At 33.9% G+C, this 20,636-nt stretch overlaps 1 protein-coding gene across 1 annotated transcript in view; it reads right to left on the reverse strand.

Moving 5' to 3' along the window:
• The window catches only part of MEMO1 (mediator of cell motility 1), a 118,182-nt gene that overhangs the window by 64,699 nt on the left and 32,847 nt on the right, over nt 1-20,636 (reverse strand). The window contains exon 2 of the mRNA XM_031951228.1: nt 6,558-6,639. Coding sequence (XP_031807088.1) covers nt 6,558-6,639 — 82 coding nt within the window. The remainder of the gene's footprint in view (nt 1-6,557; nt 6,640-20,636) is intronic.

Genomic DNA, 20,636 nt, shown 5'->3' on the forward strand with positions numbered 1-20,636 from the left:
TGTAAAAAACATACACAGAAAATAACTAATTTCAGAAAAATGAACAAAGACATCCAACTTTCATATAGTTTTCCTCTCCCTCCCAAAGACTTGGGGTGTGTGTGTGTTTGTGTGTGTGTACATACATACACAAACACACACACACATATATATATACACATATATGTGTACATATACATTATGTCTAATAAATATTTAATGATTATGCTACAGAGAGATACAGAAGTTAGAAGGGATATTGGGGGGAGGGGCGGTGTTTGTATCTAATCTAACAGTAAAGGAATAATAACCATTCCCATTAAAAATGAGTTGTTACAGAAAAGTATATAAATTAAATTAAATTTCAGTGAATAAAATCTTATTTTAAATGACCTAATAAAAAGATAACTGATTAACAGAAATTTAAAAAAATATATTTTTAAGGTGATTTAAGATTTACAAAGTCCTTTCCTATACAATATCCCAGAGTTATCGGCAGTATCCTTATAAGAAAACTGACAACAAGAGAAGTTATGTGACCTATCCATATCACACAATAAAGCTCATGAAATGATGTATTTAAATTTAACCTTCAAAATCAGCAATCTAAAAACCTCTGATTAGAAACATACCACACACAAAAAAATGTCACTTCCTTTGGCTTTTAGTTTTTTTCCCCATTCTCAAGAAGAACATCCTAATATTTATCATGTTTTAATATAAAGAATAAAAAGATACATTCTGAAGATTTGCCATAAGACAATTTAGATGCACAATAATAGTCATCTATAGATATATGGTCAATAATTTCAGTAAAAAGATGGCATAAAGGAGAAGTACCATTCTTAAAGCCAATAGAAAAATAAATGTATTTTTATGCAAACATGCACCAAGAACAGGTTTGTATTTCTAGAATTGTAAAAATGTACTTGTCTTAATTATTTAGGTAACTAGTTCAAAATAGAAAATTAGACAATATTAGATTTGAAAAATCCTTGAGACCATTAATGTCCATTCCTTATCCAATAAAATATATGCATATTTTTACCACATATTGATGTCTTCTTTACAATGCCAATACCTATTTCTTTAAGAACCATAATTCTTTACCAGTTTCTCTACTGTAACCAAGAGTATAATAATTACTTTTTTTTTTGCTCTCTATTTACAAGCTCTACCAGAGACAATGTGTTTAAATATCAGCTCCAAAACTAGAAGGTCCATGGTCAAATCACTTAAGCTTTCTAAGCCTCAAATTATTCAAATGTAAAATGTAGATTACTCATTTCACAGGGTTACCAGAGGCTCAAATGAGATAATTCACATCAATTATTGGATAAACCTTAAAGTACTATATACACATCAATTCTGTCATAATTACTTCCCGCAAGTCTTAACAACCACCCTCTGATCTCCATCTAAAGTAGCTCCATCATTAAAAGCTTGTGATCTCAAGGCTTCAAGAACCAAAGCTAGACATTTTGCCCAACAACCTTCAATTAAGGAGTTTTCTCTTCAAATGTACAGATAGTAACCTAGATCTCATCCTGTGAGATCCCATATGCTCTAAAGACTCCTCTACATAGAGTCCAATAAATATGCTTCTGGGTGTTTTTATTAATTCCTTCAACAATCATTATTAAGCACCTAGTGTTAACATAAGGCACTGATGATACAAAACCAAAAACGAAATAGTTTCTTTCCTCAAGGAACTTCACACTTCATGAAAACCAATGAGGCACAAAGGTTATTACTATTTTCATAATACAAGTGACTACGTCGCCTTCTTCTCCTGTCATACATTTTTCTGATAACATCCTTTTACACCATTTCCTGTTTTAACCTATGAAAGAATCTGTTTTATCCTTACAAAATATTTTAGTAGTTGGATTAATCTTTCTAAAGTATGTCTACTCAGTATCATACCTATTGCCCCTTTACTGAAAAATTTCAATGACACCTTGTTTTCCATTAATTTCTTTGCCTGATTTTCAAAGTTCTCCAAAATTTGACTGTATATGCTTTTTGCACATCCTATGCTCCAGTCATAATGTCCTAACTTTGATTTATTAAGTGGGAATCACCCATGATTACCTATTCCATTTCTTTGATAATGTCCTTTACTGTCTGTAACATTAAATTGTCTCTCAAATTGTCCAATCCCTAACATCCTTTAAGATTTAATTCAAATATGATCTCTTACACAATCATTCCTGTTCTTTCCAATCAGAAATCACCTCAGTAGTTCTCTTTTTGCTGAATTAATTTTGCACTTAGTTTATTGTACTTTTAACTATTATATACTTTTAAAAAATCCTTTTATTAAAAAAAAAATCTAAACCCTCAAATATTTAGTACCTACTTATAAAGAAACCTGCAAGATGCTACATAATTTCTAAGAATATGTGTGTGTGTGTAAAAAGTTTTTCATCCCCTAATCCCATAATTATCTGAAAGTTAAGTGGTGCCTCTTTCTCTTTCACAATAAGGCACATCTGCATAACCTTTCATTATACCTAGAAGAGTTCACAATAAAGCATATCTGCATAACCTTCCATTATGCCTAGGAGAGTTTAAATATCTTTACATGTTGCCACATATAAAAATAGTTGTTGTCCTTGAAGATTACTAAAATGACATTACTATGTTGAGGTTAATGAACAGTGTGTTCAACTGTGACTGATCAGATCAATACAAGCTTCAAAGTCTCTATCACATGTTGGGCATTTAGATGAACATTTAGAAGAGAAATGCTTTTAAATGTGCATTTTTTATTTCTTTTAAAGCATTGAAACTCTGCTTTACTCATAAACCATAATGCCCACCTTCATGAAGGCACACCATGCGAGGCAACTTTTGCCAGTGGCTCATGTCTTACAACTGATTCCAAAGTTCATCAGAAAGACCTTGAGAGTGTCCTTGTACTGCTTCTCCTGACCTGCATGTGAGTACTCATTTTGAACAAGTTCTCTGTAAAATAGTCTTTTAGGCAAATGTACATTTGACATTCAAATAATGTTGCCACTGTGCATACCCTTTGATCCAGCAGTGTTACTACTGGGCTTATATCCCAAAGAGATCATAAAGAAGGAAAAGGGACCTGTATGTGCACGAATGTTTGTGGCAGCCCTTTTTGTAGTGGCTAGAAACTGGAAACTGAGTGGATGCCCATCAGTTGGAGAATGGCTGAATAAATTGTGGTATATGAATATTATGGAATATTATTGTTCTGTAAGAAAAGACCAACAGGATGATTTCAGAAAAGCCTGGAGAGACTTACACGAACTGATGCTGAATGAAATGAGCAGGACCAGGAGATCATTATATACTTCAACAACAATACTATATTATGACCAGTTCTGATGGACATGGCCATCCTCAGCAATGAGATCAACCAAATCATTTCCAATGGAGCAGTAATGAACTGAACCAGCTACGCCCAGAGAAAGAACTCTGGGAGATGACTAAAAACCATTACACTGAATTCCCAATCCCTATATTTATGCACACCTGCATTTTTGATTTCCTTCACAAGCTAATTGTACAATATTTCAGAGTCTGATTCTTTTTGTACAGCAAAATAACGTTTTGGTCATGTATACTTATTGTGTATCTAATTTATATTTTAATATATTTAACATCTACTGGTCATCCTGCCATCTGGGGGAGGGGGTGGGGGGGTAAGAGGTGAAAAATTGGAACAAGAGGTTTGGCAATTGTTAATGCTGTAAAGTTACCCATACATATAACCTGTAAATAAAAGGCTATTAAATAAAAATAAAAAAAATAAAAATAATGTTGCCAGCCATCGGAGTTGAGCTCTCTGCAATAGAGATGAAATGTTTAAGTGACTGGTACCTTATCTTGCCAGGTGATCTTGAGAATCTTTCTAAGACAACTGAAAGGGAAACAATTTGGTTTCCTGGCATAGTGCTGGTAGACCATCCAGGTTTCACAGGCATACATCCATAAGGGCAGCATAACAATGTACACCTTCAGTTTGATAGGCAGTCTAATACCACTTCTTTCTCACATTTTCCTTTGGAGATTCCCAAATGTTGAGGAGGCTCACAACATCTAGATGTCATCTTTGATTCCTCAGGCTCCTTCATGCTCTATATCCAATCAATTGCCAACTTCTGCATTTTCTACTTCATTATATCTATGCTGTGATGCTTCTACCACTCTGATACAGGCCCCTCTTCATCTCTTATCTTTCTGATCTGTTGCACTTTATTGTTGGCCACTGTACCTTAAGTCTCTCCCCTCTTTCAATCCATCTTCTACTCAGTGGTAAAATAAACTATGAGCTCCCCAATTGATAAGTGTTGAAAGGATATATAAATAGGCAGTTTTCAGAAGAAATCAAAGCTATCTATAGTTAAGTGAAAAAAATGCTCTAAATCACTATTGATTAGAGAAATAAATGCAAATTAAAACAACACTGAAGTGCCACTTCACACTTATCAGAAATGACAAATACTGGAGGGATTGAGGGGGAAAAAAGTGTAACAGTGAACTACTGATGGAACAGGTATACTAGACCAATCATTCTGCCGAACAATTTCAACTATACCAAAGGGCTATAAAACTGTGTATGCCCTTTGACCCATCAACTGCACTATTAGGACTGTATCCCAAAGAAACCAAAGGGAAAAGGTCCTTGTGGTAGCAAAGAATTGGAAATCAAGAGGATGCTCAACAATTGGGGAATGGCTAAAGAGTTGTGGCATATGGTTGTGATGGAGTACTATTGTACTGTAAGAAATGACAACAGGGACAAGTTTCTGAAAAACATGACAAGACCTATATGAACTCATGCAAAATAAAGTGAGAAGAAATGGGAGATCTTTATGCATAACAATGACATGGTTGTAAAGATGATTAACTGTGAAAGATTTAGCTGCTCTGATCAATACTAGGATGCAAGATAATTCCAAAGGAATCATGATGAAAAAATGCCATCCACTTCCAATGAGAGAAGTGATGAATTCTGAGAGCAAAATGAAGTATAATTTTCTCACTTTTCTTTATTTTTCTTGATGTTTTTGGAGATAAGGCTATTAGGAAAATACATTTTATATGATTTCACATATGTAACTGATACCATATTGCTTGCCTTCTCATAGATGTGGGAGGAGATGGTAAGGAGGTCGAAAATTTGGAACTCAAATTTTAAAAAGAAAAGAATGCTTAAAATGAAGAGGATGGATGAAGTTTTCCTTTAAAAATAAATAAATAAACTAGGTTTAGATGCATGAGCCTTCTCTCTCAGAGCCTTATTCAGTAACTCTAATGGATCAAATATTAAGACTGTTGGTCATTTTCAGAGACTTTCATAACCTGGCCCATCCTATTTTTCCAGTCTCCTTACATCTTATTTACTACATGTACTCCAAGACCTTGTGGTACATGCCTCTTTGTTATTCATCAAAATTTCCACATTTGCAGAATGTAAAACATGTCTTTATCTTCTTCAGTATCATATTAAAGTATATTTTTTATTATAAGACAATTATATTTCTTAAGGCAAAAGGATATTTAAAAATATAATAGTACTTATTCCCTTTTAATTCAGATATCATCCATTTAGCAGAGCTTAACTTAAAAATTTATTATTGTGATTCAATTTTTTCAGTCAAGCCCAATTCTTTGTGACCTCATTTGAGGTTTTCTTGGCAAAGATGCTAGAATGGTTTGCCACTTCCTTCTCCGATTCAATTTACAGATGAGAAAGCTGAGGCAAACAGAGTTAAGTTAGTAGCCTAGGATCATAAAGTTAGAAAGTATCTGAGCTCAAATTTGAACTCGGCAAAAGGAGTCTTTTTGACTCCAACCCCACCAGTCTATCTACTATACCACCTAGCTTCCCCTAATTCTTTATTATTCTTTTAAATGGAAATCTTTTAAGTTTTTAAAACATTACAAACAACTAATAAAACAAACTAATGTCTTTCAAAGTGAATGGGACTAATTGAGTGAAGTTTTCTCAGTTTATGAGACCAGGCTTAAGTCACATGATCCCCATTCTCAGAGCCAGAAGATGAGGTCTTAGGCCTCAGATGGCAGAAAGTCACATGATCTCTGGGCCTAGGTCTCTAAAAGTCAGACCCAAGTCACTGACAGGAAGCAGACAACATTAGTGACCATTGGTCAATGATGGTTACTTCCTTCCTTTTAGTCTATCCAATGAAAATTCTTGAGTATTTTGCTATTTAACCAGGTATTCTACATTCTGCTGGTCAGATTCTATAAGCACATGGTGGGAGTTGGGATGGCTCCAAGTGCATCTTGGCCTCTCCCTGAAGGGACTAAATAAATGCTTTCTCTTTGTACCTGAAGATGTCTCCAATTAGTTAATTTGGGAAAGGAAATCTAATACCCGTCCCACACAAAACTATATGATAGCATGGAAATTATAGGTTGTGCTTCCCTTTGGCATACTTCCCATAGGTTCTTTAAAAAAAAAAATAATTCTGCTTCTAAATAGTTTTACTTTGTCAGAAAGAGATATATTGAAGGGACCATATACACATACTTCAAATTTACAATGCAATAAAAGTACACTTAAAACTTACGGGGCAATAATGGCTCTAGCAGGTCTTTTTGTGGACTGTACTTGTGAAAGCCAACCTTCTAATTGTGCATTCAGTTGAGGACCTGGAAAAAAAAAAAAAAAAAAAAGATAAAAATGCCAACTCTGTATATTATGCTATAAGTTATAGTTACAAAGTCTTGCCCCCAAAAAATCCCTGCTCTCAAGTTATTTACATGAAGGAAACAAGACAAGTAAATACAAAGTAATGAAGCAGAGAAGAGGCATAATTTTTTTTTAATTGGATTTAGAATCAGAAGAATCGAGTTCAAGTTCTGTCTTTGTCATTTACTATCTGTCCAAAGTTGGGCAAAACATTTTTATGTTTTCCAAGTCTCCATTCATTTATAAAATAAGGGATTTGGCCTCTGATCACTTAAGAGCTCTAAATCTATGACCTCATCCTGTGATTATCTATGATTACTAACAACTAGGACTGGAAAAGGAAGACTTCAAAACAGAGAAGGCATCTAAGTAAACCCTTAAAGAAAGATGTGAGATTGAAGAGGAAATACATTTCAAGTGTGGGAGACAGGTCTGTGTGAAAATACAGAAATCTACAAAAGAATAATGACTTTGAGAAATTAAGTATTCAAAAAGTCTAACAATCAGAGACAATGTTCTAATACTATAACTATGCCACAAACAAGTTAAAAATGCAAAGATAGTAATGATAGTTCTCTCTTAATATGAATTGTTGACAACAAAAATCCTATTTTAACATTAATAACTGTTAACTATATAACACTTTAAGCTAATTAATCACATGCCTCATACAAATGTATAATGAACATATAATAGTAGACAACTCAATCACATATTTCATTGCTAATGACTTAGAACTTACAAAGTTTCTGAAAAGCTCTGAAAAAAAATTAGTGAATAAGATATTTATACTTAAAAAAAAAAAAAAGAATCCAAAGATTCTAGGCAAAGCAAGAAGAAATGAAACATCTGGGAAGATAATCCAGATTTCTAGAAAACAAAAACCTATCTTGCTTGATCAAAACAAAAAAAAAATTCATTCTATTATATATCAAAAAGACTAATTAAATCTTTCTACCTCAAGGGTTTGGGTCATGGAGTCTAGAAAAGCCTATTAAGTCCCTTCTCAAAATGTTTGTAAAAGCATAAAATGAAACACATGGGATTACAAAGTACAAAAGAAACCAATTTTATTGAAATGTAGTTATCAAAATACACGTGTATTAATAAAGAATACGGACCCAAACTTAAAAACTCCTATTCTAACCTAAGTTTCCATTTCTATTCAAAACATTTCACTTCTACTTTAAATGCTTAACTTACATTTAATATCTCTCTACACGGCAAGATATTTGAGGGAAATATAAAGTCTCCTTAAAGAAGAAATTATCAGCTACAGTAAGATAGATAAAAGTCAACTCAGAATTGAATTTTTAAAAACCTGAAATACTGACTAATTTTGAAATATGAAATAAAATCTCATTTTTAATTTAGAACAATTTGCCATTTGACAGCATGCCGCTTAACTAACAATTTAATAACAGTTTTAAATTATATTATCAGTAGTATTTTTCATAGGACTTCTCAGACATGGCTTTAAATTTCTTCTTGCACTTAATCTAAAATATTGTGCTACTGATAAGGTGCAGCATTAAGAATGATGTAGTAAATAATCCCCAGGTATCTATCCTTGGAAATAATATAGTAAGTAGAAACCCTAAAAGTAGTAGAGACCCCAATACTTTTCAAGAAACCCCAGTCATCAGGCCCTAGGAGTGATGTAATTACCTTGATAATATAGCTATTAGAAATAATGTGACACAATCTTGGGGACTGAATGTGAAAGAAAGGGAGTTAGGCTGGATATCTTTATTTCTTTATCCTTCATGCATATCTATCTGGTTTGTCATCCAAAAATCTGGGCTGCTATCTTGCACTTGTACCCAAACAATGAGCACTTCTTAGTTTGAGAAAGGGAACTGTTGTTAGCCCCTATTACCAAATTTCACAACAATCATGTGAACTCCAACTCCATAATGTCATTTACCCTGCTCTGTTCTTTGTTTTGTAATTCTCAAATCCTATTCTATACATGTGTGTATTCTTTCTGCCAATCTGAAAATATCACAGTAGTAAAAAGGGATCACTATGTTATGACAGTGACTGAAGGAGCAGTTATTTTTAAATAAAACTATAAACATTGTTCAGCCCACTCAAATACAAAAGGTCCTAAATCTCATTTAGGTTGTGTGATCTGGGCAAATCACTTAATCTTTCAGTAACACAAATACAATACTAAACATAATACAGCTAGGGCCCATCTGTATTGGGAGGATGAATTTCCTCATCAGGAGTTCCGTATACCAATGAAATCATAAGTCTAGTCCAAAATAATTGTTTTGGTTTTTTTGTTAGTAGTGGTATTGTTTGTTATTATTTTGGTGGTTGTGAGTGATTGTGGTATTATTATTTACAAAGAATGTATAAATGAGTAGACAATCAAAATCAGAATAAAGATGTCTTAGATTCAACATGTAAGACACATAAATCCTATCACATACAGGATATAAAAAAGACGCTGGGCAAAGTGACTTAACCTCTCAATGTCCCAGACAACTTTTACTTATTTTACTTATTTTTACTTTATTTACTTATTTATTTATTCTTGTTTTATTTACTTACTTATTATTACTTATTTACTTATTATTTAAGTAAATTTTATTTATTTACTTACTTATTTTACTTATAAAATGAGAAAAAACAAAATAGAAAGACACAAAAGTAATTTTTTTTAATTGCCATATGCCCAGAAAAAAACATCAGGAAGGATTCAAAACATATAATAAATTTCCATCTCAAGAAAGCAGACATATATCCATGACTAGCCATCTTTTCTTTGCTTCTGTGCAGGTTATTCTTTTGTTCTCTGTTGTCCACTTTTTGATTTATTCATTTTTCCCCTTTTATTCCTCTCCTCACCTTCCCCAAGAAAGCTACATTTAAGCACAGGTATATTTCTACATACATACACACACATATATGTAAACATACACATGTGTATATACATATATACATATGCATTTACACATATGTAGGCAAGCATCTAAAATAATATTAATCACTATTGAATAGAAAAACACAAATTAAGACAACTCTGAGCCACCATTTCACACCTCTCAGGTTGCCTAAGTTGACAGAAAAAAATAAAGCTAAATGCTGAAAGGAGATGTGGAAAAACCGGGACACTAATACATTGCTGGTAGAGTTGTGAAATGATCCAACCATTACCTACACATGTTTAAATATAATGAATTACTTGCTATCTAAGGGAGGGGGGGTGGAGGAAAGAGAGGGGGAAAAAATTGGAATACAAGGTTTAGCAAGGTGAAGGATGAAAGCATATATTTTGAAAAAAAAAAAAGCTAAAATAATAATAATAAAGTAAATAATCCAACCATTCTGGAGAGCAAATTAGAATTATGTTAATTCTATAAAGGGCTATAAAACTGTGCATACCTTTTGATCCAGCAATCTCCCAACTGAGTCTGTAATGCCAAAGAGATCATAAAAGAGGAGAAAGGGCCTACATGTGCAAAAATGTCTGTAACCGCCCTTTTTGTAGTGTCAAGGAATTCGAAATTGAGTGCACGGCTATCAGTTCAGGAATGGATGGAAAAGGGATGGTCTATGAATGTAATGAAACATTATTGTTCTATAAAAATGAAGAACAGGCTGAATTCAGAAAAGCCTGGAAAAACGTAGATGAACTGATCTTGAGTAAAGTGAGAATGGAGAAAACATTGTATAGAATAACAGCAAGACTAAATGATGTTCAACAGTGATGCACTTGGCTTTTCTCAGCAATGTACTGATTCAAGATAATTCCAATAGATTTGAGATGGAAAAGGCTATCCGCATCCAGAGAAAGAAGTATGGGGACTAAATGTAGATAGAAGCATAGTATTTTCACTTTTTTTGTTTGCTTGCTTTTTTCCCCTTTTGGTCCTATTTTTCTTGGGTACAACATGGCAAATATAGAAATGTTTAAAAGGATTATGCATGTTTAACCTGTATCAGGCTATTTTCTGTCTTGGATGGTGGAAGAAGGAGATGTAGGGAAAAAAATTTGAAACACAAAATCTTACAAAAATTAATGTTGGAAACCATCTTTATATGTATTTGAAAAAATAAAATACTGAGGAAAAAACATTAATAAGGCTAATAAAATATGTTGATTTTTTTCTTGTTGAATCTTTAGTTTAATATTCTTTGAGAGCAATGATTTCTAGGACTACTTTTTTTTCCTAATAAATTCTACTTCTGACTTTTATTATATAGTATTTCTGTATATCTCTTATTTCCTATTCCTACTAATTCTTCTACTTTAATTCTACTTCTTAACTTACCTTGCTACTATTTAAACCTCTTCTCATCCATGGATCTCTTTTATCTTCTCTCCTCCCCCTACTTTTTCCCTCCTTCTTTATCCCATTCCCAATGGTGAAGGCAGTAGTCCTGAAAATCTGTAAGTTTATTGAATGTGCCCATTGTTTGTCTTTCAATATCATGATTAGTTTTGCTAAATATGTTTTTGACCACAGGCCCAGTTCTTTTGATTGTCTATATATATTATTACAGGACCTGTGGTCTCTTATTATAACTAATGATAAATTCTATACAACTCTAATTGTAACTCCAGCATATTAATTTTCTCTTTGATCTGGGGATATCAAAATTCAGCAATAATATTTCTATGTGTATTCCATGTGTGATCTCTTTAAGGTAATAATCAGTGGATTTTTTTCTATTTTTATTTCCCCCCAGTGTTCTATCACTCCAAGATAATTTTCTTTATTTTTCATATTATGTCAAGGTTGTTTTTTTGGTCACAGCTTTCAGGTAGTATAATTATTTTCATATTTTCTCTTCTTGATCTCTTCTACAGATCTGTTGTTTTTCTTATGAGAAGTTTCACATTCTGTTCTATTTTTTCCATTCTTTAAATTTTGTTTTATTTCTTGGTTTCTTATAGCTTCACAGTTCCCCTTGCATATTTCTCATTTTCAAAAAATTGGTTTACTCTTTAAGATTCTGTATCCCCTTTTGTAGTTGGCTAATTTTTTTTCCCTAATCTTCCTGGGTTTTTTGGTAAGGTTCTGGGATTTTTTTTTTAAGTTTTTCCTCAATATCTCATTTGATTTTTTAAGTCTTCTTTGAGCTTCTTTCTATGCAGCTTATCCTTTAAATTACTCTTTGACGTAGTAAAGACTTCTATAACTTCACTGTCCTCCTCTGAAGATGAGTCCCAATCTTCCCTATTCTCATAGTAGGTTTCTATGGTTGGGTTCTTTCTTCTTTGTCAATTCATTTTTTTATAAGAACTATTAGTACATGCACTTCTAATCTTGGTCTTGGGGGACAATGCCTCTAGTTTCATTTCAGCTCACCCCTCTAACCTGGAATCCCAAACCAAAAGCTATGAGTATTTGCAGACAGGTGGAGCTTTTGGTTTGGGGTTCAAGTACTCATAGCCAGCAGTGTGTCTGCCCTGTTGTTTCTACACTCACAAGGGGGTTCCTTCTCCACCAGGAAAGCATCTCTAGAGCACAGCTGGGCATGACATCTCTAAACAGCAGAGGTTCCCTCAATCTTCCAGGACCCAGATTCTCCACTTTCTATGTTGTCTAGAAGTCAGAAGTTCCTGTGGTTCAAGCCGAGTTTCCCTCTGAACCCAAATAGCCCCAGAGTTCTTCACTTATGATTTCTGCAGAGCCAGCCTGGAGGTATTTCTATTTCACGCAAACTGAACTATGGAGTCTTTCTTGCAATCTTCTTTAGTTATCCAGAAAAGGACCCTCTTCTATCCCAAGTCTTATTTGTTTTTTCACCAGTCTACATTCACTCTGAGACGGAATTTTGTTTCGTTCATGGAGGAAATCTAGAGAGCTTAAAATTTTATGACTTACTCCACCATTTTCCCAAAATCCTCTCCCAGCCAACATTTTTAATCACTTAAAAGAAGCAGATTTTTATTGGTAGAAACTTTCCTCACTAGGAATTTCCTACAATGAAATTAGGAAGATGAATATGGATATAGATATGGATAGATGGAGATAAGATTTGATGGTTAGACAAATAATTACAAAGTTAGAAAGAAGTACCTTTAAGTAAATTTTAAATTTGCAATAATATTCAAGTTACTCTCCTTACCACAAGTCTTTCCCCCATTCTAATCCATCCATCATTCTCCACTTGGCTGTGAAATTAATCCTCTTAAAAATCATAGACTCACCATGTGTCACCCACTTGTTTAATCAACTTCTGAAGCTCCCTATCATCTAAATATAAAATCCTCTGCTCAAGATTCAAAACCCTTTGTAACCAGGATAACACACATTATTCAATCACTTGGCTTTTTCACTATACTAAGCGAAAACAAATAGAGTTGGAATGCTTGGCAGTTTCGTTTCAAAACCTCAGTGTCCAATACCTTATCCTGCCAGGTGATCTTCAGAATCTTAAGATTATTCAAATGAAAGCAGTTCAGTTTTCTAGCATGGTGCTAACTGCACAGGCATACAACTATGAGATCAGCACAACAGATATGTAGACCTTCTGTTTGGTAGTCACTCTACTACCTCTTTTCTCCCAGACTTTCCTTTGGAGCTTCCCAAATACTGACCTTACTCTGGCAATGCATGTGTCAACATCTGGGTCAGAACACTTGCAAACATAAAGACTAGTTAGATAAAAATGATGGAGAAATTCAGAAACTGCTAAATGAAAATTGAGAACTCCACAGAGTATACCAGTAGGATAGTTAACCCATCTTTAAGAAGATAGTGTTCAATTCCATCAACTGAAACTTAAGAGAGATGCAGGATTCTTGGCTCTGTAAAAAGACAGATGAAATTCATCTTTATATTGATAGTAACAATCCAAAGAGTGTTTATGATGCACTGAAGGCTATTTATGAGCCAAAAACCCATGGTTCATCTCAACTACTCAGTGATGATAGTGCCACACTGATTACTGATAAGGACATGATCCTAAAGAGATAGGCTGAACATAGTGTTCTCAACAGATCAATCAATCAATGCTGAAGCCATTAACCATCTACCTTAAGTTGAAATCAATCCCTCCCTAGCTAAAGCTCCAACTGAAAAAGATGTTTTGAATGCCATTAGGCTACTTCCCTGTGTTTAAAGTACCACATGTTTCTATTTCAGCTGAGATTTACAAAGGAGGAAGGAGGTGGGGTCTATTGTTTACACAAAAACTGATTAACATTTTCCAGATTATATGGCAAGTTGTGAGTCAGGAATTCAAAAATGTGATGCCTCCATTGTCCATTTTTATAAAGGTAAAGAGAATAGATCAATCTGTGACAATCGGGGTGGGGGAGGGGGGTGAGGGAGGTCAATATAGTACGGCAATTTCATGATGGCATCCTTGCCCAGGTTTTGGACTATAGACAATGTTCTCAAGCTTTCCTAGTCACCAATAAAGTGAATTAAGACTAGTATGCTTGCTCCCATGATGTTTTCAGCCATTATGTAAACACCTTCAATGAGGACCAAGATGGAATCAAAAGTCAGCTACTACATTGATGAAAACTTGAAAAGACTACAAGCCAAAACTTAAGTGGTGGGAGTGTTGATGCATGATTTTTTGTTTGCAGATAATTGTGCATTCGGTACAGCCTCTGAAGCTGAGATACAAAATATGGATTGATTCTCTGCTACGTGTGCTAATTTTGGCCTAACAATTAACACCAAGAAAACAGAGATCTCTCCATCAGCCAGCACCACCATGTAGAATCATCAGTTATAGTAAATAGTGAAGTTTTTTTTTTTCTTACCTTGGCGGTATACTTTCCAGGGATGCCCACATTGATAGAGATTGACATATGTGCTGACAGAACTAACTTAGTGTTTAGGAGGCTTCAAAGGAAGGTATGGGAGAGGAGAGAAAATACACTGACCACTAAACTGAAAATCTACCAATCCACTGTACTGACCTCATTGTTGTATGTCTGTGAAACCTGAACGGTATACCAGAACCATGCCAGCAAACTAAATCTTTCCATTTGATTGTCTTAGGAAAATCCTGAAGATCACCTGGCAGGATAAAATACCAGACTCTGAAATTCTTTCTTGAACTCAACTGCCAAGCATTACAACTCTACTGCAGAGAGCACAACTCTGTTGAGCTGGCCACATTGTTCAATTATATAACAAAATTTCCCACAGAGATACAAATGTTCAAATTTTCCTACAAAGATACAAATGCTTAGATTATAAAGTAAGCATGTTACTCAGGAAATAAAAATTAAAGACTTCTGTAGCAACAGTAAACCTCAGACTCTATGTGAACTTTATCAACAATCTTTAATTCATTGAGGACCTGGTGGAAAGTATACCTTGGGTATTTGTTGTTATTCAATTATGTCCGACTCTTTGAGACCCCAAGGATTACCAGCTCCAGAGTCTCTCAAAGTCTATCCAAGTTCATGTTTGTTGTTCTGAGATATCATCTATCCATTCCATCCTCTGCCATCCCCATTTCCTTTTGCTTTCAATCTTTACCAACATATCAAGATCTTTATGAATAGACATATGTCAGCACCAAATGCCTCATGGTTAGCAGAAGCCTTTTCCTATTGGCTAATAGCCAAATATTAAAAAGACAGAACTGAGATAATCTTGTCTTTTTCCAAACCTATCCAAAGATAAAGGGCTTCACTTTAAGAGATGACACCACAAACAAATGTGCGTTTGGGGCCTGTTATTTTTTATCTTTTTCAGGTGTAGGTAGCAAAAAATGAAGACCTTTTTTTCAGAACCCAAACCACGAGGACCATGGAGTCCAGGATCCATGGTCAAATGCTGTCATCAGCCCAGCAGGGAACCTGTAATCAGTGAGGGTCCCTGAAACCTAATCCTGAGGGACTGTGGACTTAAAATCTGGTGGGGATAATACTATGCAAGAACTGAGCTAAATGGTAAAACCAACATGGTTGATCTCCAAGGGGAAATCATCTCTCCCACTTCAACCTCCAATTCCAGGGTTGAGGAAAAATGTTTTTAGATTTATTGTTACATTTTTGAAGAAATTGTTCTCTGTAAAAGCTAATTTGTTAAGTAGTTGAATGGAACTAGGATGCTAGAATAACTAAATCTGAAGGAATTAAGTCATCAGAAACTGTAATCAATGGTAGAAAAGACACTCTCCACTCCCATCCCTTATAAAGATACTAGAGCAGTGTAGTGTCAAATTCAAAATAAAATGGGAATCACTAAACAACACATAAGGTAAGGATCCCTACAGGCCACATATTGACTCAGAAAACCACATATTAATAGTACTATCTGCTTTTTGTTGTGTTCTTATTTACTTTGTTAAATATTTGCCAATTACATTTTAATCTGGTTTATCCATTCTCAGGAATGTTGTTAAGCCCTACGTAGAACTGGCCTTTGAGTGGTTGTACCCAGGGGGAGAAGTAGAAATGTAAGGGAATGGAAAGGGCAGAGAATGACTTACATTGTATATCCTTCTTTGAATAAAATTGAACCCTTGCCTTCTGTGGGGAGATGCTTGCCCAGGACTTTAAATTTTGTATATTCTAGTATGAGAAACTCTAAACAGAGAATCTAGGGGGAGGAAATGGTAGAGAGATGATTTTGTTTCTAGTATATGTTACTTTCACCAATAAGTTCTACTAGAGTAATTTGTAAATTCTGTCTTTGTTGATTCCTTGAGTATTTAAATATCAGTCTTGTTTTTAAATCTTCAAATTTTTTCAATTACATGTAAAAAAATTTAATATAAATTTTTCTAAACTTTGAGTTCGAAATTTTCAATTTTTTCCCTCCCTCTCATTGAGAAGGCAAATAACTTTATATCAGTTATACCTGTGTAGTCATGCAAACATTAAATATTAATTTTTTTGTGTTACTGAATAGTACCTTATAAAGGTATAAATTTGCCATTAAGAGATATGAGATAAAAGACTACATCACTAATATGCTGTTGTCTAGTAGACTATTCATAATATTCTTTTTGCATTTAAAGAAACCAAAACTACTTGCAACATTGTAAAAGCAATAAACTTTTACAATTTTAGGGTAAGGACTACCTAGATCCACAAGTTGATTCTTTACACTTCTCTGAAAATATTTGTTTTCCTGTTCTTCTGAGTGAATCTGCAATTTCATATGGATTATTCTTTGTAGTATGAGGGAGCCATTGGGCAAAATTTCAAGTGCCCAGTAGAATAAGGATTTCTGAACCTCTAAAGAAAAAGTCTATCTATGGGGTAAGAACCTCTAGAGAATTTTAGTGTGTCTTGTTAAGAAAGGAGACACTTGAATAAAAATGGTCTTATGCACTGAGGGAATCATAGAAGAGTTTTCACTGGAGCCAGTTTTTTCATTTGAGAAAGAGAATGATACCAAGTTGACCTCAGGTCCTAAGTACTTGTGGGGAAAGCTCCACTTGGTTTGGAAAGCTCAGTGTGGACCAAATTTCTATCCGAGACAAAGACTTTTGTTTATGGCCACTTAAAACACTAAAATAAGGAAATAGTAACAAGTAAGTAGCTATCAATCTTTGTTAAAATGCTTATATACTTAAGCAGAACCAGGAGATCATTATAAACAGCAACAACAAGATTATACAATGATCAACTCTGATGGACTTGACTCTGTTCAATAATGAGATGATTCAAACCAGTTCTAATTGTTCAGTGAAGAAGAGAATTGGCTATAGACAAGACAGAGAACTATGGTAAATTAGTGTGGACCACAACATAGCATTTCCACTCTTTCTGTAATTGTTTGCTTTCATTTTTGTTTTCCTTCTCAGGTTTTTTCTTTCTTTCTCAATCCGATTTTTCTTGTGCAGCAAGAGCAATATATGTATATATATATATATATTGGATTTAACATATACTTTAACATACTTAACATTTATTGGACTACGTGCCATCTAGGGGAGGAAGTGGGGGGAAGGAGGGGAAAAGTTGGAACAAAAGGTTTTGCATGGGTCAATGTTGAAAAATTATCCATGCATATTTTTTGTAAATAAAAAAGCTATAATAATTTGTTTTAAAAAGTGGGAAAAGAAAAAAATGCTTATTTACTGAAATCTACAAAATGTTATACTTGGGAGTTAATGACTTTTTATTTATACATAAAGTTCAAATACTGACTCTGCCACTTACTGCTATACACGTGGGAAAATCACATAACCTCTCTGGGCTTCAGTTTGTTTTCCTGTAAAGTGAGGAAGTTGGACTAGAGGGTCTCTAAAAACTTCCAAATCTACTGCTTTAATCCAATGATTATTATGAGCAGGAAGCACATAAAAGAAGGAAGACAGTCAGATTTCCTCAGATGTTCAAATGCAGACCAAAGAACATTGTTAGTAAAGGTGTTATGTCAGGTTGCTAGCAGTCTAAAATCCTAAATACAATAATGTATTTTGTAGTGCTTTATAAAGTATAAGTACAAGGTTAACATTCCAGCTCAGGCACCTGCCCACATGTGACCTTGTGAAAGTCACCTTATCTCCAGGGGGAACAATTTCTCTCAACTACAACATAAGGGAATCAACAAAATGATCCTCTTAGCTTCTTTCCAGCCCCAAATTCTACAATTCCTATGGCTTGACAGTGATGAATAATAAAGTCAGTGAAAGCTATACCTTTTTTATAAGCTATTTCCTCTCAGGATATGTCAAAGTAAGAATATCCTAATCTTGACAAGTAAGGATATGCGTTCATCAAATAGATCAACTGAAAATAAAGCACAGAATTCAAGAAGAGAATGGTAGAAGACAAATACAAATCAGACTGTTTAAGAATTTATACCAGGGCTCAGAATACTCTATAGACAATTAGGACCCATTGAAAGTTTTACAGTTTTATAGTGAGTGAAGGTAATTCCAAAAGACTTATCATGAAAAATGCTATCTACCTTCAGAGAATAAATTGATATAGTCTGAATGCAATGTAGTTTTTTACTTTCTTAATTATTCTTAGTATTTTGTTTGTTTTCCTGCATTTTCTTGTACAACATGACTAATATGGAAAAGTTCCGTACAACTACATATATATAATCTATATCCAATTGCTTGACTTCTCAAGAGGGGAGAATATGAAACAAATTTTTTTTTAAAAAACTGAATGCTATCAAGTAAAAAAGTGTCACCGTTTGATCAACAAATATTACATATATACACATATAAAGTTTATATTTAGGTGTGTGTATACCCATACATTCTACTTAAAGCAATATTTATTGCCATATCAATATAAATACCTCACCATTTATAGTTTTTAATCCTCTTAAGTTTTATCTTAGGAAATTAATGAATATCTTAAGTATTGTAAATATATTATTAGCAAGCTATACACCAAAAGTCTTTTATAAATCAAAAAACAGAGGATATTGATAATTTAAGGTTAATCATTAAATATCACAAGTAAAATTAATCAAAACTAGGATAACAATCCATGCTACATCTCTCGACACTAAAGCTACAAGCTTTCATGAAAATCACCCAAGACTAAAAATTAATCTCACATTTTTATCAAAATTTTGGACAACTCTTCAAAATCATTAAAACCCTGATTTAGCTTCCCCTTTGTTAAGCATAATTTCTGTTGTAAGCATACATTTTAGCTGTTTCCCTCTAAAATACAGCTTTCTCTTACTTTCCACATGTGACATATTACTAAAAAGCTGCATACCTTACTACTTCATGGCATCAATGATGTCGTCACTAGTCATGCTTTTCACAAATACAGGCTGGTATATGTAACTATTAAATACTTTTCATACACCAACATAGATCACACTCTATCAATGCCTTCTTAGTCTGTGTAATTTATATCAATAGTTTCCTTAAAATTTCTTAAAAATCTGAACAACATTTTAGCTGGACTTTTATCACTTTATGCCCTAAATATATGACTACCTTTCCCAATCAGATATGCTGATGATCTCTATATATAAGGATTAGAGAGCTAAATTTTACACAAAGATATTGGAATGCTTTGTCATTTCCTTCTTCAGCTCATTTTACAGATGATGAACTGACACAAAAAGGGTGAATTGACTTGCCCAGGGTCACACAACTAATAAATATATGAGGCAAGATTTGAACTGAGGAAGACTTCCTCAGTCTTCCTGACTTCAGACCCAACACTACCAGAACAATCAAAGAACAAGTATTTATTAAGTGCCTACCACATGTCAGAAGCCATATTAGATGCTAAGGATAGAGATACAAAAAATGAAACCATCTCTATTTCACAAAAAGCTTACATTCTACTAGAAGGGACAATCAGTAAATAATATATATCTCTGAATAGAAGATGAAAAGGAATGCAGATTATACATGGAATAGATTTCATGCAAAAGGTAGTGTACCTGTGTAGCATCTTGAAGGAAGAGAGGGATTCTTTAAGGCAAAAGAATTGACTATTCCAGGCTTGGAAAGTCCCAGAGAAATATTTAAATTATATTTAATAATTATTCCTTTTTACCTTCCCTCAGAGAGCAGTGTCATGAAAACCCAAAGAGAAAGTATTCAGGAAGAATGGGTGATAAACAAGTATCAAAAGCAGCAAAGTCAAGAATATATATACACAAAAAGAAGGGAGAATGTAGGGCCAGAAATAGAATTTCTACACCCACCTCCCAAAAAATAAGATAAAACAATAGCCAAGTCAGGAGAAAAAAAAAAAGACAAGCTGGACAACTCAAAGTCACATGAACAACTTACTATATCCTTGAAAAACAAACTATATGGGGGAAGCTAGGTGGCACAGTAGATAGAACATCAGCCCTGACTCCAAATCTGGCCTTAGACACTTAATACTTCCTAGCTGTGTGACCCTGGGCAAGTCACTTTACCACAATTGCCTCAGCAAAAAAAAAAAAAAGAAACTATAGGTTAAGAAATTCCATGTCACATACAATTTTCTCCTATTTCACATTGTATATACAATTCTCATTTTATTTGTTGTTTAAGTCGAGAATATTAAGAAAACAAAATGGGAAAAGGC

This window comes from Sarcophilus harrisii, chromosome 2, assembly GCF_902635505.1.
Source record: "Sarcophilus harrisii chromosome 2, mSarHar1.11, whole genome shotgun sequence".
Lineage (NCBI taxonomy): Eukaryota > Metazoa > Chordata > Mammalia > Dasyuromorphia > Dasyuridae > Sarcophilus > Sarcophilus harrisii.